General features: G+C 38.2%; 1 protein-coding gene across 15 annotated transcripts in view; it reads left to right on the top strand.

The window, feature by feature from the left end:
- LRRFIP1 (LRR binding FLII interacting protein 1) overlaps positions 1 to 21,360 on the top strand; it is a 119,492-nt gene that overhangs the window by 80,604 nt on the left and 17,528 nt on the right. For 6 of the 15 annotated variants that reach the window (XM_073646670.1, XM_073646668.1, XM_073646664.1 and 3 more), the window contains 14 exons: positions 1,927 to 2,010; positions 5,041 to 5,085; positions 5,214 to 5,273; positions 6,784 to 6,861; positions 8,566 to 8,670; positions 8,913 to 8,948; positions 9,640 to 9,765; positions 11,744 to 11,815; positions 12,009 to 12,179; positions 13,507 to 13,599; positions 13,896 to 13,988; positions 15,269 to 15,361; positions 16,205 to 16,316; positions 17,149 to 20,949. In XM_073646670.1, the coding sequence (XP_073502771.1) occupies positions 1,927 to 2,010; positions 5,041 to 5,085; positions 5,214 to 5,273; positions 6,784 to 6,861; positions 8,566 to 8,670; positions 8,913 to 8,948; positions 9,640 to 9,765; positions 11,744 to 11,815; positions 12,009 to 12,179; positions 13,507 to 13,599; positions 13,896 to 13,988; positions 15,269 to 15,361; positions 16,205 to 16,316; positions 17,149 to 18,599 (2,619 nt within the window). In that variant the 3' untranslated portion in view covers positions 18,600 to 20,949. Of the gene's footprint in view, positions 1 to 1,926; positions 2,011 to 5,040; positions 5,086 to 5,213; positions 5,274 to 6,783; positions 6,862 to 8,565; positions 8,671 to 8,912; positions 8,949 to 9,639; positions 9,766 to 11,743; positions 11,816 to 12,008; positions 12,180 to 13,506; positions 13,600 to 13,895; positions 13,989 to 15,268; positions 15,362 to 16,204; positions 16,317 to 17,148; positions 20,950 to 21,360 lie in introns of those variants that run through there. The other 9 variants (XM_073646676.1, XM_073646677.1, XM_073646672.1 and 6 more) reach the window with 7 other exon arrangements.

Raw genomic sequence — 21,360 nt, 5'->3', positions numbered from 1 at the left:
GCCGTTCTCGCAGTGAAAAATCTTAAGAAAAATTACCAATCTGGGGCTGCCCACTTGTTTTATTAAATAAAAGACAATCTCAGATTAGTGCAAGAAAAAAATTGCCCTTGCAGGCGTCAGAAGTTGTCCATTTCTTCTAAAATGTTCTGTGGATCTGTCATTAGGCAGGTGGTCAGCATGCTTATGGCTTCAGTACAATAACCTCCACCATTGCTGTATAGTAAACGTTAGTATTTCTTGCTTTATATAATTCTCTATGTTAGTTTGCTTCTTCTGTGTTTGCTTTTGACCCTTAATTTATCAAATCCCAAAAGCCTTTGTTAGCCTCTGTTCACATGTCCAGGAATCATCAGTTAGAACGGATCCAGCAGCAATCCGTTAACAAAAACCTTGGGCAGACACAACTTTTATGTCCATTAAAAAAAAAATTATTTCAACTGGATCCGCTTTGTAACATTGAAGTCTACAGAAAACAGATCCTGTTAAATAGCCATTGCTTTGTTCCATTTGAAACTGATCCAATAAGCGAAAATTGGATCCTTTTTAAATGAAAGAAAAACTTATGGCTATTTAGCGGATCCATTTTCCATAGACTTCAATGTTAAAAAAAACAAAACAAAAAAAACATGGATCCAGTTGAAATCAGTTTATTTTAGCCAGAGGAAAAAAAAAGTCTGTACAACCTTTTTGTTAACGGATTACTGCTGGATCCGTTCTAATGGATGATTACTGCACATGTGAACACAGCCTTAGAGTACAATACACATAACAACAATTATTTTTGAACAGGAGGGGGGGTAACTTTATTCTGTCGGTGAGGCTGATAAATGGGGGGCACTCGGCCTTTACGGATGCTACCCATGTAGGTATCAGTAGGGGATGTCTCCATATCCTAAATCTAACAGTGCGAACAGTGTATTCCTTATACCCAAAAGATGCTGAATGAACATTTTCTGTATAAGGCATCAGCTTTATGAATTCAGTTATTCTGTTCTGTATTAGGGGGGCGTATCTATCACACTGACCCCATTGGACTCAAGAGGACCCCATTGACTTATTATAGGGTTTATCAGGTTTCCATTAGAATATCAGTATTTTTTTTTTCCAGAAAAAAGCGTAGCATAGCACTCTTCACTATTTGTTCCAGTAGAAATGAGTAAATCTGTAATGTAGGGAAACAGAACATAGGGTGATACCTTTATAAAGAGATATATTAAATCAGGATTACGTAGGCACAACTCCTGTGAAAGCTCAATAATGGTTGCTGCTGCCCTGTAGCTGGAGAATGAGCTCCGCCAGGATGATTGAAGGAAAAGACAATTCACGGTTTTGGGCAGCGCTAACCGAAATGATGATCCTTGATCCGATATATAAATAAGCAGTTTTTATTCCACAACGCGTTTCCACGCCAGACTGGCGTCTTTCCCAAGTGTAAAAACCAACTGTACCAACTGGAAACGCGTTGTGGAATAAAAACTGCTTATTTATATACTGGATCAAGGATCATCATTTCGGTTAGCGCTGCCCAAAACCGTGAATTGTCTTTTCCTTTAAAATCTGTAATGTGGCCTTCAATACAGATACGAACCCAATGTAAAAAAAAAAAGTTTTTTCCTAATTGCAGTCTAAAAAAAAAAACAAACAAAGGAAACCAAACCTGAGGCTTGGCATTCAGGCTGATTCTACAGGCACTGAATGTTAATGGGGCTGTATACAGTTAGTAAGTAATGCAAAAACTGCTAATGTCATTAGCGGCACAAACTGCACAATAGGATTTCCCATTCTTGTCATTTCCTTCCAGACAGTGGAGATGAATGGTAACTGCTTGCAGGAATGTCCGTCTGCTGTGGAGCTGTGAGGGTGACCCTGTGTATAGTCTGTGGACTGCTTCTATCTCTCATGCTTCTTCCTGTCTCCCCTGTATAGAGCGCTTATTACTCTGACCTCAGCCTGGCCAATGCTCCGCTCACAGCCAAGTCACAGCAGCAGTCTGTACACAACGGAAATCGGGTCTGTTCCTTTCCACTCTCTTCTCCTTTCTGGTTGACTTATGAATAGTGCATAGTTATTGTATTGCCTACCTGGGTGGGATTAAAGAAGCCCTCCTCCTCCCACCATCAAAAACTGTATCCTCTTAATATATTTCAGTCATCATATTATATAGCCCTGTGTACTTACAATTCCTCATTTTGCCTTTCTACCCAGCTAATTCTTCTCTTTTCCATTAGGTCTATGACATCACATGGTTAAAAACTGACTAGCTGAATCCTTCTAAGCTCTATGTAGAAACAGGAGGTCAATTATCCCTGTATGAGTCATCACTGCAAAGTCCCTGGCAGGAGGGAGGAGAGAGCAGTAGGGTCGGGGGTTAAAGAGGGGGATGACTCATGCAGGGAAAAGAGACTTCCTGTTTCTACATAGAGTAAAGAGAAGAATTAGCTGGGTTAGAAAGGCAAAATGAGCAATTGTAAGTACACAGTGCTATATAATATGATGATTGCAGTATATTAGGAGGATACAAATTTTGATGGGAATGCTTCTTTTACATTGCTGTAATCTGCTACAAGATGAGATTTTATTTTTGATGTAGTTTGCCATGTTGGAGGATCTTGTATATGTAAAGTTTACAGTTCATTGATTCAGTGACAACTTGTAAACCAGACTAGTTTGCAAACATGGGTCTCAACGATAAGACTACAAACAAGCTCTGCATAGTCCGACCTTCCAGTCTTCTCCCTTCATCTGTCCTATATTTCTTGCAATCGTACATTCGGTAACTTAAAGGGATTGTCCACTATTGGACAATATCTTATTAATTGACCCAGGGAAGTGAACAAAGAAACAATACTGTATTCCCAGACTGGCACTACTTGTCCTTTTTCAGCACAGAGTCCTCTGTTGGTCCCCTGGCATCAACATCTGATGGATCTTTAAATGAGTGTCATAGTGTTTCTTCTCCTTAGACAAATAGTGAATGCTGCAGCCAGTCAGCTGCCACTGATTGGCTGCTGCACTCACGCGACTTCCAGGAGACCATCGGAGGATGCATTGCTAAGTACAGATGAGTGAGTGGCTCCGGTCGGGGAATTCAGGTATTTTTTTTTGCTTTTTCTTAGGTCGTTAATCAGTTAATAGCACTATGGCGTACATTTTCGTCATAGGTCGCTAAGCAAAGTATGAAGCGGGATCAAGAGCTGAGCCTGTCCAAGGAGGTGCCGGCTGTGCTACATATCCAGCATCTGCTTGTAATTACAGCCAGCTGAGCGTGCACCGATTTCCTGCAGTTTAACTATTTAAATGCTGCTGTCAGTCTCTGACAATGGCACTTTAATGATGTTGTAAGCATAAAGGCTTCAAATAAATAACTGTTGCACTTGTAGAATAGTATACAAATGCTTCTTTAGAACATATTCAATAATGTCCATTACAATAGGATGACATCATATATAGACAAATAATCACCTACGTGTTTTTCCAAGGAATTTTCCTTTTTCCACAAGAGTTTACAGAGTTTGCAGAGACGCTTAAGTCGGTTTAAGCCAACTCTACTGTAGCAACATTTCAGGACTTGCACCTTTGTCAAGCTTGTGGGTTCCTAGTTCATTATGGGTTTAAATAGTGAAAAACTATATGATCACTTCCACCACTAAAAAATATTCCAGATAATTATAGACTAATCATTTTTAACAATATACATATAAATATATAATACTAGAGAAAACCTACAGTTTTCGAACAGTACTACCATAGTGATATTATTTAATATATTTATGTAATAATCCTAATGTATTAATAATATCACTACGGTAGTACTGTTTGAAAATGTCGAAATTGTTTAGGGTTTTATTTTTTTTTTTTCTATTCATTAAATATTAAAATAATTGGTGTCATTCAAAACTACCACTCGTCCCACAAAAACCAAGCCCTTATATAACTATATCGATGGAAAAATACTAAATGATGGCTCTTGGGACAAGAGGAGAAAAAAAAACCTAAAGAGCAAAAATGAAAATTTTGTTGGTCACTAAAGGGTGGACAGATGGAAGGGAGTAGGACTACCAAAGGTAGACTTATTTATGAGGCGATGCACACAAAGCCCCTGCGGTTATATAGAACCACCATACTTTGAGCTGGATAAAGCTTTGTGTTCTGCATTCAGTTCACTAGAACCGCAGGGCTCCGAATCTTCCCACAGATTGGGTACAATATGGCCATGACTGAGGCCTTACCAAACCTCATTTGAGCTTGTGTTCTCCCTTTAGGACCCATTGGTTAGCTTTCATATAGTATTCTTTATACATACTCTGCTTGTTTCCAACCCACATTATAATGGTATATACCCAAAATTTTAGTAATTGTATGGAACCTCTTCGGATCACATTGCCATCTAGTTGCTGTAATATTTGATATATTGACATAGAAATCCCCTTAAAATCTATATGTTTAATTGATATGACCCCATACAAAGATAAAGTGACACCGTGCAGAAATCAGACGTGCCCTTCTACGTACATAGGTTGATCACCAGAGGGCTACATGTCCCTATATAATAAACCTTATTGTATACCTGCCTAACCACAGAGGTTGGCACCCTACAATGATGATGGCAGTGGCGCCCCCGCTCCTCAACGACTGGCCCTAGGATGCCCTATAGATAAATAAATGAATGTGATAAAGGACCATGTAAAACATTGGTGCTGTGGGCAGGTAAATAAGGTGAAACAGAAAAGCAATAATTATCCATATGACGCTACTTTCATTGCCTCGACGCGTTTCCCCATAAACAGGTTCCTCAGGAGGCCGATAATAATGACATCTTGATAAAGTAGCAAGCCCAGCATGGTCAATTAAACATAGATTTTAAGGGAATTTCTGTGTTAATATTTGATTGTTCCCTGAGCAATAGGCTTTTTTTTTAACAATATGTATGATATAGCATCATGTCTACATTTATATTGAAGCTCATCTTGTCAATCATTGATACAATGACAAAGTTATTTTTCTTTTTTTCTTTTCTTACACTTTCATCCTCTTTTCCAGCCATCACTATTGAACTGCAACTCTCTACCTTCCAGATCCCAGCGGGTGGGTCACTTCTCAGTCCACAACTTGTTTTTTTGTTACATTTTCCCACATAACTTCCTTTTTGTTTCCTTCTCTTATCTGTTCTTCAACCTCAGCTGACTGTCTGCTTTCTGTTTTCTTGCTGGTAGGGATCTCTGTATGATGATGGTGTCACCAGCAGTAGCCGTCGATCTTCAAGTTCACGACCTGTGAGATTATTTTCCTTGCTCAAGTTCTTCATTTACTATAATCAGTATATGATATATAAAATGCTCCAGTTGTGATGTATGGTTTTTGTCACATTTCTCTACTTTAAAAGCCGTTCTAAAAAAAGTGGTACAGTGGAAACAAAAAAGGGGAGAGGTATGATAAACACATCACATTTCTATCATGCTATGATGGGTATGATGTGATAGGAAACTAAAACAAATCCTGCAATAGAAGAACTGCAGGCATCCCCAGTGACATTATACATAGGAGCTCTGTATATAGTGTCAGTGTACAGGTAATACAGGGATCACCAGTGACATTATACACAGGAGCTCTGTCTATAGTGTACAGGTAGTACAGGGATAACCAGTGACATTATACACAGGAGCTCTGTATATAGTGTCAGTGTACAGGTAATGCAGGGATCACCAGTGACATTATACACAGGAGCTCTGTCTATAGTGTACAGGTAGTACAGGGATAACCAGTGACATTATACACAGGAGCTCTGTATATAGTGTCAGTGTACAGGTAATACAGGGATCACCAGTGACATTATACACAGGAGCTCTGTATATAGTGTACAGGTAATAATACAGTGAACACCAGTGACACTATACACAGGAGCTCTGTAAATAGTCATTGTACAGGTAATACAGTGATAACCAGTGACATTAATACAGTGATAACCAGTGACATTATACAGAGGCGCTCTGCATATAGAGTCAGTGTACACGTAATACAGGGTTCCCTAGTGAACACAGGAGCTCTGTATATAATGTATAGTGTCTGTGTAGACGTAATACAGCGATCACTAGTGACAAATCCTGCAAAGCAGTTTGTAAATAAAAACGTCATTTATATGTATGATACCAATTTTGCTTTTCGACAGAGTGTGTTTGTGAAGCAGGCCTTATGTTAATATAACAATCCCAAAATTGATGATAAGCTTCTGATCAGGTTTTTAAAGGCAATTTTAATAAACTGTAGGTATTAGTTTGCTCTGAGCATTGTGTGCATGCACCATTGAAGATTAACATAATCCCACTGTTAAAAGAAGGACTAATCCTATAGTTTTTATCTTCACTAAGATGAAGTTCAGAAAAAATGTCCGCCCTCATGATTACCATTTCACTGCAGAAACATTTTTATACACATGAGAACTAAATTAGTCGCTTTGTACTTAAGATGCAGTGGGCCTGAAACTAAGCAGCGTAGTTGTACCCTCTTCTCACATTGCTGCGCACACATTGTATAACAGAGCAGGCCAATATAAGGAATGTTTGTCTAAGGTGTATTCCTGAAGACATTTTGACCATTTGGTTATTTTTAAGGTGGCTCTTAGCAGACCTGTGCACAAAGAACAGGCGGTTCCCATACCTTGTACTGTATCTTTTATGGGGATCCATATTCAGATTCACTATATTTTTTTATTCTCCTATTTCTGTATCTTTTTCTGTCATGCTAACGTTCTCTTCTTTACCTTTCTCTGCTTCGTGATTTTGGAAGCCCTCTGAGTACAGTTGTTACCTGGGCTCTGGGTCTCGTGCCTCCTCTCGTGCCAGCTCTGCCCGTGCCAGCCCAGTGGTGAGGACTGCTCTTACTCTGTCCTTTTCTTTAATGCCTTTTTGTAAAATGTTTTGTCTAAAGTTCTGTTAACTTAATTTAGTTTCAGAAAAATCATTCTTGTGACAATCAATGGGAGCTGGGGGCATTAGAAAATGAGCATGTCAGGGCTTGTTCACACGTTACGTTTATGCCTTTTGAAGAAATGCAACGTTTTACAGTACCAGCAAAGTGAGATTTCAGCACATGCTGCTTATTTTTGCCCTCAAAGTGTTTTTTTTTTTTTAATCTGCAGCATGTCAATTCTTTCAGCGTTTTTGAAGCGTTTTTCACCGATTTCAAATGAATGGAGACAAAGAGCACGCAAACAAAAGCATATATTTTACACAGCATTTTTTTCTGCTAACATTTTCGTTTTTCCAGCAGAAAAATGTGCTGGACATATTAGCTGTGACGAGTATGCAAGATAGTACGTTGTTATATTTATGTCACAATGGAGCATATTTTTGCCAAGCTAAATGCGGCAGAATTCTGGCATAATTTGCACTAAAAACCTGCCTTTCATGACTTGTACCATATTTATGAGGTGTTTTAGAGATTTTTTTTACAATGACTATGATGGACTATGGAGCATAGCTTTGGTGAAATCTAATTTAACATATTATACACCAAAATTATGGTGCACATTTCTGGCACAAAGTAAGCCAACTAATGACAAATAGTAGTCCAGCACTTGGGGATTAAAATTTCTTGTAACTTCATTCACATAGTTATAAAACACTTCATATTGGCATTCATAACATGTGCAAAAAAACTGCCAATGCGTTTTGGGCTTACAGTAGCACTTGTTCACAGCATATCAAGGGCTACTGGAAGCCCGAAATGCGTTGTAGTTTTTTGCAGGACTGTGGAGTCGGAATAAAATGGACCAATGGACTCCTACAATATATAATAAATTGGGTACAGTAGTTCAATGCAGTTTGTCGGGAATATTTTTTCATAAGAATTTGGGAAAGTTATGAAATGTCCTATAAATGTCTGTCCTATTCCTGATCTAAGGGTCTAGACTTTTAGCTGAGATGAATCTGTGCTGCAGTAAATTTATCACTTAAACATGAGCCAAGTATGAGGGAGTCGGAGCCGGTGTCGTGGAAATTGAGGAGTCGGAGGTTTGGTTTACCGACTCCACAGCCCAGTTTTTTTGCACATGTTATAAAAACTTCAGATTGGCAATTATGACAATGTGAATGAAGTTACAAGGAATTTTAATCCCAAAGTGCTGGACTACTGTATTCTCTGTTGCTGTGGACAAGCAATGTCCGTGCACTGGGCAATATTATGTGGACCTTACCTACAAAGCACGTGGTAAGCACTATCTCCCTTCAGATTGTTATAAGCCAACTAATAGGTTGGGTAAACTTAATGAAATTAGGCAATCTACATGACCCACCATGATAAATTTGTTGCATTGTAAGACTGTTAATCTAAGTTTTCCCCCATCCCAGAACTACAATTTTGATAAATATACCCCATCATGTTATATGAGATATTAATTCTCATTTTTTTGTGTTTGCATAATTATCATTAATATAAAATAGTAAATATCACTTGTATGAGCTGGGATACTCAAGTGGCTGATTTATGTATTCATTTAGTGTGCGCTTACGTCTCTGATTATTAGTGATTTCAATATCACACAACCTGAAACATTTGCTCTTTAATCAGTCTTCAGAGCCCACAGGACCTCCTTTATTTCGCCGGGGGTCCACCGGTGCCAGTGTCCATTCACAAAGTCATCTTGAAGATGTGTCTGCTCCTTCAGGAGGCAGAGTGAGTGTGTGTGGGCATGAAATGCATTGTGTGGCTGTTGCTTGTTGATCTACAGAAGATTTCTAACGCTTCCAGCATTTGTGTGGATTACTAAGCCGCTAATGGAAAATTCCTTGATGAAAAATAAATTCAGAACAGGCTCCATCTTTTACAATAGATGTTTGTTAGTACTGAACTAATGCACCCAGGATTGATACTTTTCTCTCCAGAGTTTAATGTATTTTTATTTTTTAACCTTACAGGTAGAAGAAAGGTCTGACAAAGACTTTGCAGAAAAGGTATTTATTTATTTATTCATTTATTTTTGCTCCTAATACATGAACCTATTGCATGTAGTTTTCTTTACCATCTTTGCTGGATACCATAAGGTAAGACCTCATTGCACAATGATTTTCACGTACGAGTGCTATCCATGTTTATCACGGATAGCACTCATACCTGAGAGAGTCTATGGTGCCATTCACATGTTCATCATTTTTCGTGGTTTGAGAGGCCCACGGAAAACCTCGGAGACATGTCTGATTTTGATCCGAGGGTTAGATTAAAGTCAGCAATGCAAGTCAATGGGTCTGCACTCGGGTGACATCCGAGTGCAGTCCAATTTTCACAGACTGTCAGTATGGTGAAAGTAGAGAATTTTTTTTTCCACGTACTAGAAAATAGGACCAGAGTCTGATCAGAATAATCGGTCTGTTTTTCTTGACTTGTGAATGAGTCCTAAGGCTTAGATAGGGGAGAAGGTTTGGCTTAATCAGGGGACATGGCTTTCAATAATGACAAAAAAGCGCAGAACTACTGATGAGTACATCATTCTAATTTGGCAGTATTCCTTCTTCCCACAAATTTGTAAAGCATGTACAAAAAAAAATGTACAACTCCTTTAGGCCTTTTTGGCATAATAATGTACTATAATGTTTTGTAAGAGCTTTGAAGTATTACATTACCAATTTCTCTTACCTTCTGTTCCAGGGCGGCCGACCAGTCTCTGGTTTATCTGCAGCTACTCTTGCTTCGTTGGGTGGGACATCCTCTCGTAGGGGAAGCGGAGACACCTCCATATCTGTTGATACAGAGGCATCGATTCGAGAAATAAAGGTGAGTGTGCAAACACAACAGTTTCATCTGTCTATTCACTAGATCTCTCATAGTAAGGTCATACCTAGAAGATATGATACTGCGCTAGATATAGTATTTACTATAGAAGAGTTCTACTCGACTATAAAGCAATATTTGCCGCCTCTGCAGAACAAAGGAAACTTTCTTTAATTGCCCATTCGTTCTAGAACCTGCTTGTGTTTGTTCTTTCTTCCTGTCTTCATTCAATTCTTTTTCTTTTTAAAATCTCAAATTACCCAAAACTTGTTGTCTGTGAAAGCCCAAGACACCTGCTCGCTTTGTGTAGGACACATATTTTGTTACACTCTACAAGATTGTTTACTTTGTTGAATTGTTGCATTAGACGCAGCAACAGCAGCTGAACCCGTATGATGGACAAAGATGTGTTTTTTTGTTTGTACTCGCGATATTAAAGGGAATCTGTCAGCACAGTTTTGATGTTTAATCTGAGGCTAGCATAGCATAGGGCAAAAAACCCTGATTACAGTGATGTGTCACTTACTAGGCTGTGTGTTGCTGTTTCAATACAATTAGTATTTTATCAGCAGGAGATTATCGCTACAGCACTACATCTAGAGTGCCAGGCAGTCGGGCTAATCAGTGTAACCCCTCTCCCACAACTGATTGGAAGCTTGATTGACGATTCAGTATACTCAGAAAGCTGCCAATCAGTGGTGTGGTTATACAGGGCTTGGCATTCAGAGAACTAGTGGGTAGCATGTTGGCTCAGTGGTTAGCACTGTTGCTTTGCACCGCTGGGTTCATTTACATAAAGTGATAAAAGATAATTTCTCAACAGCAAGGCATCTGATATGAGGCATACAAATAGGATTTTTTTCAGCAGTCTATAACCTGTATGCCCATATTAATAGTTTAGATAGGTCAAATGTGGTGACAGTTCCCTTTTAAACCTTCACACGTTCAGTATTTGGTCAGTATTTTACCTCAGTATTTGTAAGCCAAAACCAGGAGTGGGAGAAAAATACAGAAGTGGTGACGTGTTTCTGTTATACTTTCCCTCTGATTGTTCCACTCCTGGTGTTGTCTTACAAATACTGGTGTAAAATACTGACCAAATACTGATGTGTGAACGTGACCTAAGGCTTGTTCACGTGTCTCATTTTTACAGTATTTTTTTTTTTTTTTTTTTAAGTTTTTTGCTTGGAAAAAATGCCATGCTTTACTTAAGAAGCAAAGTGAATGAGATTTCTGAAGTCTCATGCACAAGCTGCTTATTATTTTCTTTGCAGATTTGAAATGCATGCAAAAACGTGTGTGTATTACGCAGCGTTTTTCCTTCCACGAGACATGCTTTCGGTGCAAAAATATTTGCTGTAAATACTTCATGTATGCACATACCATTAGTCATGCAAAAAAGAAACGCATAGCTTTTAGGTACAGAGTCTTATCACAAAATTGCTTAATTATATTTTGTCCTTTCATTTTTTTTTATTGGAGATATTCCCTTTTTAACGGGAGTGATTCTTGGTTTTGTTTTGTGTTTTTGCAACCATATACTTTTATGATTTTCGTCCTAGTTTCTTTCTCATTAAGTTTGTATATCAGTAGTTTTGTATAAAACAGTAATTGGATTGTATTGGTTATAAATAATGTCCATTTTTTTCTGAAGTCTTTGTAACAGCAAATGTTGTAGGTTTAGGAGTACTTAGGTTCTGAATATTTGGAACATCCTCATTTTGTCCTGATGTCATTCCGGATTAGGGAGTGCCTGGACTATGTAGGTCTTCTGTAGGGGCTGAGCTCTGTCCCAGCTGTGCGCAGCTGTCTTGCCCCCAATCTGCTAATCTTTCTGCCACTGGTTGAATATACATGTGACGTTCTGTCTAATCCCCAGCAGGAATGCTACATCATACAAGACGTGTGCTTTCTTCTATATTGTTCCATTCTTTGTATGATCTGCTGCTTTATTCCTATGCATTCTGTGTCCCTCTGTCAGGAGATCAGTGAGTTAAAGGAGCAGATTGAGGATGTAGAAGGCAAATACATGCAAGGGCTGAAGGAGATGAAGGTACTGGTCTGCGTGACACTAATCTTTGACAGGGGCATACCAGACATATGGTGTGCTGCCAAGCAGAGCTATTAAACCTTCATCTAATATCCCTGGACTACTAATTCTTTTTTCACTAATAGCCCACATTTTATTTTTTGTCTTTTAAACATTTGCTGTTGTTATTTCTATTAATATTTCTATTGTCTTTCAGGACTCCTTGGCAGAAGTGGAGGAGAAGTATAAACGGTCTATGGTGACAAATGCCCAGCTAGACAATGAGAAAACATCCCTGCAATATCAAGTGGACACTTTACGGGAGATTCTGCTGGAGATGGAAGAAGAAGTGGCCGAATCCAGGCGTCAGCATGAAGACAAACAGAAAGTGAGTTGTGGAGACTGCTATAGCAGTTCCTGACAGAAGACCCCTTTAATATGGGGGCCATGTGATCGGACCACCAAGACAAGTACCAACAAGCTGATTTTTACAACCATAGATGATATTCGGGCAATGAAGGTGGCACAGTACTGTATACAGTTTTAAGCAAGTACTTAGTTTGCTTTAAATCTATAATTATTCTTATTTATTTTACTTCCCCCCCCCCCCTCACCTTCTTCCAAGAAATGTATTTCTCTGTCAGCATAGCTATATGAGGGCTTTTTTTGTTTTTTTTTTTACAGGTTTAACTGTAGTTTTGAAATGCACCATTCATTTTACTATATAATGTACAGGAAAATAAATTGTGGGAAAAAAAACAGTAATTTTACCTTTTTTTTTCGGTTTTGTGTTTTACGATGCTTACGTTGCTGTAAAAATTACTTAACGGCAAAGTAAGTAGCTTTTTTAGTTTTTCATTGATAAAGTTGTATGTCAGTAGGAAAAGTTTTGATATTATTCATAGCACTTTTGATAGAGGATGTGACCAAAAAAACCAGCAAATCTGCCATTTTGATGTAGTTTTCTTGCTGGCTGTATAGTGTAAACATTAGAATTATTTTTTTTTTCAGTTTGGACAATTACACATACAGTGATACCAAATATGCTATTTTTATAGATTTCACAATTTGTTTTGGTAAAGAGGGGTGATTTCAACTTTTACATTTATGATTGATTTATTTATTTTTTTATATTTTTTAACATATTTATTTTTTATTTTTAAGTCGCCTTGGGGGACTTGAACATACGATCTCTTGATCGCTTATGCAATCCACTGTAACACTGTAGTACTGCAGTCTGCTATATAATTCTGGTCTCCTATGAAGCCTAAGCTAGGAAGTGGTGGAGAGTCTCCACCCCCATACTCTGGACCTCTCTACCCCAACATATCACCGGCGAAATCCTGGAGAAATTATGAGGGGCAGATGAGACTGAAGCATTTTTAGGGGTGGATGAGACTGAAGCTAAGGAGGTCTTGTGAGGATCACGACACATGAACAATGAATGATTGCATCATACACTATTGTATATAACCAGATTTCGTTAGAATTGCCTAATGCCATTAGTCCTCGTTTTTCGAGCTCTCTCCTTCATTTCTGTTTCCTCTTTTACATGTCCCAGACATTGCCCTCATCTCAGATTCGTGAATTGTATTGTGCACGAATGGTAAACTGATTTCCCTATAGTAACTTTGCAGCGCTTACATGTAATTACAAGGATAACTTTGCACATTTTTGGGTTTCTGTGTGTTTAATGCCACTTGTTTTCTTGCCAGGAGTGCGAGCGGCAGAAACACGAGCAGGGTGTCCTCCGTTTTCAACTTGCGGAGATGAAGGAGGCTTTGGAGCAAAGAGAGGCTCTGATGACGGTGAGGAAGGAATATCTGAATTAATTGGTTAAAATAGCTCAGGTTTTATTCCTCTTCTCGTAAAGTTTTATTTGTCTTTAAGAAAAAATTGTAATGTAGCATTAGAGAATAAGAAAGCTTTCAGTGATTGCCTAATGAATATGGTGAGCAGCCTTAGATGGATGGAGTGCTAGCCTCTTTGCTCTGTTGCTGATTCCTGTTTCTTCTCTTTCTTGCCAGTTCTGCCTTTTTTGCTTTTTCTTGAATTTTCTATCTTTTTTTTTTTCTTCTTTTTGCTGCCCTTTGCCAATCATTAGGAAATTCGCCAACTGCAACAGAAACAAGAAATCGGTGACCGTGAGATCTGTGACCTCAAAGAAACCATAGAGTGGAAGGATAAAAAAATAGGGGTACGATTCCTTGTTAAGGGTGTCTGTTAGCTGCTACGAGATAAACAGCTGCCACAAGAACAGGGAATTTACTTGACGGTTAATGAGTTCCCAATGTTGTAAAGAATCTAGACTGCATGTGAACACGGTCTAAATACTGTGCTCCCACCAACATAATATATATATATATATATAATAATAATATTTTTGTGCAAAAATGTATATTTCGTGAAAAAAAAAAAAATTGGATAAGACATATTTTTGTTGGGGAAAGATTTTTTTTTTTTAAATATATCATTACAATAATATAATGGGCACTTAATTTAAAATGCATAACTTTTCAAAGTGCAACTTATTAAAAGCTCTTAAAATATAGTGTGGCCTAAGCGGGGATCAGAGCAGCAGACATTTGTCTGGACTTCCTGACGTAATACTATAGAGGAACAATACAGAAAGCCCCTTTCAGGCCAGAGGTAGCTGATAACAGGAAACAATAGAATGCCTTTAACCAAACACCAAATGTCAATTTTCTTTAGATGTACCCTAGATGCACTTTAAAGGCCCCTATAAACATTAGTATAACTTCTTTGGGATTTTTCGACCATCTGATCTGTTAAAGGACGTCCCGACTCTTCCCTGACCGTGTCGGGAAGACAGAAGGATTTTACAGTTGCTATTTAATGCCAATGATCCTTTTGCTTTCAGGGAAGATAAGCTGCCAGAAGAGCCTGGCAGAGGCTTTCTCCTCTCTCCATGTTGAAAACTCATAAATATTCTACTGAGCCAAGCATTCATGTATAAGGGGAATCAGGGGAGATCGGTCAATAGTTTTCTTATTTGTACGGCTAATTTAGTTAGCTGGGGGACGAATCGCTCTTTCTACCACATTCCCCATACACAAGAATACTCATTTATGTGTTCCCTATGTGGAGAGCAGAGCAATCCATGGCCGGGGAGATCTAGCAACAGCTTATCCAGCAAGAGAACGAGTGGATGGGCATTTGAATCAACACTGCACACTCCTTACCTCCCCAACGGAGAACATTGGGGGCCCCTCATACATATCAGATATTGGGCGGATTCTGCTGAAATCATCGCATTTGGCTTTAATGTGTTTGTGGGCTTTAAAATTTCTATTAACCAAGTTGAATTAAAACCTGTTGTCAAATATGTAAGACTTTATCTCTAAACCCTGCACACTAAATTTGCATGACTGTTCCCATGCAATTTTTCCTACTTGTGTTTTTACCTTTTTCAACATCATCTTGCATTTTCTTTCTTTCTTAACCCTGGAAGTGCAGGCTCTGGAGAGACAAAAAGAGTTTTTTGATCCAGTTCGGAGTGAACGTGATGCCCTCAGGGACGAGGTGACCCAACTAAGGGAGACATTAAAGGTACAATGGATGTTCTTTTGCCATGTTTTATTGTGTATAGCATTGTGAGGTCAGTCCATATGATATAACGAACACCATCGGTAAAGGAGGGCTCCAAAAGAAAAAAAGTGAGTTTTCTATTGATATCTGATATCTGCCTTCTAGACTGTTAGAGTAGCAATCGGCTGAATTCTGGTGATGGTTGGTGGTTGTACCAGAATATTAATATTGCCACCAGGAGACGCAATGTAAAGGATGGACAGCCATGGATGCACTATACAACTTATGAAACCTCCTTTGTATAAGCAGTTTTGCAGATTGACCACATTGTACCATTGTCTCCCAGCTGCAATTTTACGTTTGCAGCAGAGGTGCCGACCACTGCAGAAGAATGATCATGAGCATTTGCAATAAAATAGATTCTTTCTAGGCCATCCACTCACATTGCTGTAAAAAAAAGTGTCTTAAGAAGGAAAATGCTGAGATAGTAGATAAGTTGACCTTTAACAAGAAATATCTTGTGCTGTCATACTTCAGACTCCCATAGCTTTTCCCATCTATTGTTGGCAGTCGCAGAGTAAATTATTTTGTCCGTTTTTGAGATTTAAGTAAAAAAAAAAAATAGTTCCAGAACATTGCATGCCTAACTATGTGGTATACAATAGAGAGACAAATGTTATTGCTGTTTTACATTGGTGATTAAAAAACGTGTGTAATAAATTGCAGCAACCACCTGTTTTCCTTTCAGAATTGCAGTTTATGCTCATTCCTATCCTGCTGGAAAGGCTTTCTCGCTAACTGTATCCACCACGTGATTTGTCATTTCTTCAGCAGCTGACTTGTAGTTAATTCTGTTGCATTTAGAAACACGGCATCGTGCTGGACTCTGACGGTACCCTGAACGGCGACTCTTCAATAGAAAACCATGTCAATTCTGATGGTCCGCCAGATCCTCCTGTCCGGGCCGTGTCAATGGGTAAGTGATAGTGCGAGCTTTTCTGCTTTTCTTTTTCAAGCCTCTCTGGCAACAATCTCTGAGCCGTTTCTCTTTCCACTAACCCTGCATGCCGTGCTTTGTATAACGTCTGCTGCCTATTACCTTGTAAGGGTATTCTTCATCCAAAACAGACTCCCTGTTCCAAAGTAAAAGTAGACTGCTGTATAAAGGCGAGCTAGGCTATAAAACAAGTATCAGATGTAGACTGCAGCCGTTGTTCTCACCTGGATGGAGCTACATTAATCTGGTAATTATTAGTTATTTGTGGTTTGTAGTCTTTCCCGTTCTGTACATGAATCGGCCACAGTCTTGTGTGTGATGAGGCACGGGATTATCTGAATGCTTTAATCTTTGGCACTAGCTGTAGAAGATCTTGACCTGGTTACCTTGTTCCTCAAAGTGCCTTAAATACTAAAGGAAATGTTTTTCTAATCCCAATCAACATTTTTTTTAACCTAGTTATCTGGAGGCAGAAGATCACCACATGTATACTTCACAGGTCTTGCTGATGTAGCAATAAAGTTTTACTGTCATTTTAAGTATTTCGCAGGGAACTGAACCCTTCCAGAGTAGAATGAAGAATCTCTTTTCAGATTGTAAAAAAAATCCGCTTTGCTGTATGTTTCTTCTCTTCAGCAACCATCTGGGCTTCAAACGGTGGGTTGTATATCTCTGCACTATCCAACCTGTTGCTTTTCTACCTACTCTCGAGCAGAAAACATTCATTCCCTGTCTTTTTCTGATCTCTGCTGGGGATGTGGCTTTAGAAAAAATGGTGGATTCTTTATTCTTTTGTCCGTGGTTTTTATAGGAATCACAGAAGAAACAATGGAAAAAAAGGAAACCACCTCAGTGGTGGGTGAAGGTCCACCTTCTCAGATTGAGCAAGATGGAGAGGAAGTTGCACAAGATGCTCAGAAAGAAATTCAGTTGCACCCAGAGGGTGGAGATGTAACACGTGAGAGCAATGAGAAGGAAAATAGCAACACTATTGTGGAAATGGAACCTGTTGATATCTCTAGCCATCAGAAATCTGAAACCAACGTGGATGAGCAAAAGGGAGAAATGTCTTATGACACAAGAGAAGATCTGCAGAAGATGTCACTAACTGAAGTTTTGGAGAACTTTTCAGAGGTAGATGGTGTCACAGCATTAAAGCAGAGTGATGTAAGCCCATCTGGAAGTGATGTCTTTCAGGATGCTATAGATTTTGTTGATGATCCTTCCAGTACAATGAGTGCATTTTATGAAGACGACGCAGGTTGTTTAAGTGATTGTGAAAAAGAGGAACCCAAAAATAGCCAAGAGGAGAACATCCGTAAAGCTAATGATCAGTTCCCTATGGGTGGAGCGGCTGAAACTATAAACGATCCTGTCAATATCTGTAAGAATGACGAAAGCTCAGATTTAGAGGATAAACAGGACAGTCATAAAGCTAGCGGCAATCTAGAAGATCTTAGTACAGAGTTGTCAGAAAACCTAATTAATGATAAAAATGTAGATGCAGAACATGTAGTAATTCTGGAAGGAAAGACCGAACCTCAGCTGTCTCCTCCAGAAGAATCTGGGTCACAGACTATTGTGGATCAAAACCAAAATGCTGAAATATTGTCTGCTGCTGAGAAGAGTGAAGTTATCGATCAGAGTGAGATTATTTCTGCAGATGAACAACCATCAAAAGACCCACCGTTACCAAACACCGATTTAGTTGCACAGGTAGAAAGTGAAAATAACAAAACATCAGACGTTTCAGAGTCTTGTGCTGTTAGCAAAAGCAGTAGTGTAACGGAGGAAGCGTCTAGAACAGACTGTGTCATTCCAGGGGACAGCGGTGACCAAAATGTGCGTAAACCTATCCCAGAGGAAGAGAGACAAGATGTGTCTTTGGAAAGGGAAGATCTTAAGGTAGAGGACCAAAGAGAAGATGACTTAATGCCTCATGACCCAGATGGTGACAACATCCAGAATGCAGATGATACACTGTCAAACACAGCCGAATCCCCAAAAGAAATGGTTCCACCTGAGGTTTTCAGTAGTGAAGGAGAATCCACACAAGACGGTGACGAAACAGAGGATGATGATGAAAAAGATAATGATAACGTGAGAAGTGAAAAATACACCGGAGAGAGTGAACTACCCTGTGCATCATTAGGATCGTCGGTGGACAGACAATCTTTAGAAGATATTCGAATGGAAGGAGACTCCGATAAAAGTCCAAGGAGAGGGAAAGGCAAAAATAAAGAAGACTGTGTGGTTTCCTGATGACATGATCTATTATTCTGTAGATGTATATGTGGCACTGCTGAATGTTACGGAAAGTTTATGCTTTTGCACTAGTACTACCATCAATTGCTTCCAAAGAGGCTGTTTATCTTGATACTAAAATACAGACTGGAGGTGTTGCCCTCGATATAGTTTTCTAGTTTTTTTTTTCTCGTAGGCTCCTGTTTGTGAAGTTTGTATTTTGGGGGTGAATTTTAAGTATTTGAATATTATAGCAAAAGGCTTTTTTTCACATATTTTAACTGGGGCTTCACCATTGTTTGAAGTCCATGCCAACATTGAAAATGTATTTGTACTCCTCTTATTTGTTTCTGTATCCAGTATAGAATTGAAATGAGCTTAATTTGAGTGAGGCCGGCCTCACAGTCTAAAACTACTGCTCTCGAGGTGAAAGTTACCCAAGGGGAATTTTTATCAAATGTTGCTACAGGCCATATTTACTATATAGACGAGTATATCTAGAACTGCCTGAATTAGATTGCATTTGCACTTCCTTTCCTACCAGTGATAGGACATATGTCTATTTTGTGTTCTGAAATAATTTCATTTCACCCATTATTAGACACAGTTCTAAGTAAAAAAAACTTTATTATCTAATTTATTGACGTATTGCTGATTACTGCACTGTTCCTCTAAACAGATCGTTTTCATTCTTGAACCTCATTCAGATGTTTCTACTCTTCAACCAAATCACAGAAAAGAAACAATGTTATAGTTTTATAGATGGCACGTATAGTTTTATGACAGAAAATATTATTTATTTCTCTCGTCACTGGAGTTGCATGATTGGAGCTCACATTCCATGTAAAGTCTAGTATGAATGCTCAAGAAAGTAAGATGGGGAAAAAAAAATCATTCCTTATTGTATGTGTCCGTCCTGTAAGTTGTAGATGCATACACAGTTGTAATGTTTCTTTTATTGAAGTACAAAATATTATGGTGAAAGATTCTGTTGCACAGCATTTTGACTGATCTAAAATAGAGAAATAGAAAAAATATCAGCTCACCGTTGTAAACGGCGGAAATGCGGAATCCATATGTTGATGCACGGTAAAAATAGGGCCAGCCTCCCCGGTGTAGAAACCACAAAAAAATGCATGAAAAAATATTCCAGCACCAAAAAGTAAAAATGAAAAATTCCTTATTAATGTAATAAAATAGTCATAATTACAATAAATACAAAAAAGGTGGGGGGGGTGAAGGAATATGGCGAAAAAAGCTTAAGCGTTTTGGACAGGTATACCTATGACCAAGGACACGTTTGTCCGAAACGCGTAAGATTGTTCCACCTATTCCTTCCTGATTTTCGTTCCCCCCTTTTTTTTATATTTAATAATGTATTAAAATAGTCATAATTATACTAAATACAAGAAAAGGGGGAGAAGGAAAGCTGGAAGGAATAGATGGAAAAAACCTTGTTTCGGATAAATCTGACCTTAGTCATAGGTGTACCTGTCCGAAACGCGTAAGGTTTTTTTTTTGCCCTATTCCTTTACAATTTTCCTTCTCATCTCCATTTTTCTGTATTTATTGCAATGACAACTATTTTATAAAAAAAAAATTCAGTTTCATTTTTTGGTGCCGGAATATTTTTTCGTGTATTTTTTGTGATCTAAAATATAACTCGACCTGCCTGTTTTTGAAGAAGTTATACAGAATATGTATTCCGTCTTTTCTTTTTTTTTTTTTTTTTTCAAAAGTTTGAGATCTGTGATATCAGGCAAGGTTAAAGAAGAAATTTAGGCAATTTAATGTTGACAATTTAGCTTTTAAGGCAGAGTGACACTGAAACCTCGAGGAGTTGAATATCCGCCACTTACCTATTACAAACTTCTAACTTGTCATAGATCATTATAACAATTTCACCTAATTGTCAGCTGAATTACAGCAACATATAATCCTAAAATTGAGTAGCAATCCCACAGTCAGCGAAGACATAGACCTTATTTGAACTCCGCGCCTTTATATTACTATACAAGCAGAATTACCCAATCTTGTAGATTTTTAGAAAGCCAATTCGTGGATTATGGCTCCAAATATTTATAAAGGCGAGGTGAGTGATACTTTTCCTGATCTGAAATATATACAGATGAATGAAAATTATTTGAATTCTAAAATGCTACAAGTGGAAAGTTTTGGCTTTTTTTGGTAAAATGTTTGTGCATACACCTCTCATAAGCTTGACATTATAAATATTAGATACTTGCCTGCTCAGATCCTACAGGAATACACTACCTTAGTTGCTTTATGGCACTGAATGCTCGTTCAGCAGTACCGCATTGCCATCATGTGGCAGATCGAGGACACTGTATTATCTGGGTAACATGAAGTTACTTTTTTAGGTTATGTTCTTGTGAAATGTATGTGACAAATCTGCTTTGCATCTATGCGTTCATTAGAACATATAAGACCTTTATGATACATAATTTAAAATATTTCTTGTAGCCCTACTATAAACGTTTTCTACGTGCCACTTACTGTGTGTTTGCTACTTGATGCGTATATAGTACTTGGGCTGTATCATTTTTTTTTACTTTTCAACACATTGGCATTTCGACAGCTTTACTTTCAGATACACAACAGGTATAAATACGGAAATACTGTCTTATAAATTTACATTTCCTGCTGAAAATAATAAATGGATAATATCTAAAGGTAATGCGAAAGGAAGAAGATTGTTTAAAAAAATTTTAACTGTATATCATGGAAATAAACTTTAGTTCTGAAAAAAAAAACAGAG

Source organism: Phyllobates terribilis, unplaced genomic scaffold, assembly GCF_046119375.1.
Source record: "Phyllobates terribilis strain yellow unplaced genomic scaffold, ASM4611937v1 Scaffold_9__5_contigs__length_417890890, whole genome shotgun sequence".
Classification (NCBI taxonomy): domain Eukaryota; kingdom Metazoa; phylum Chordata; class Amphibia; order Anura; family Dendrobatidae; genus Phyllobates; species Phyllobates terribilis.
The sequence above is the reverse complement of the archived record's forward strand: the minus strand, read 5'-3'. Positions and strand labels throughout refer to the sequence as shown.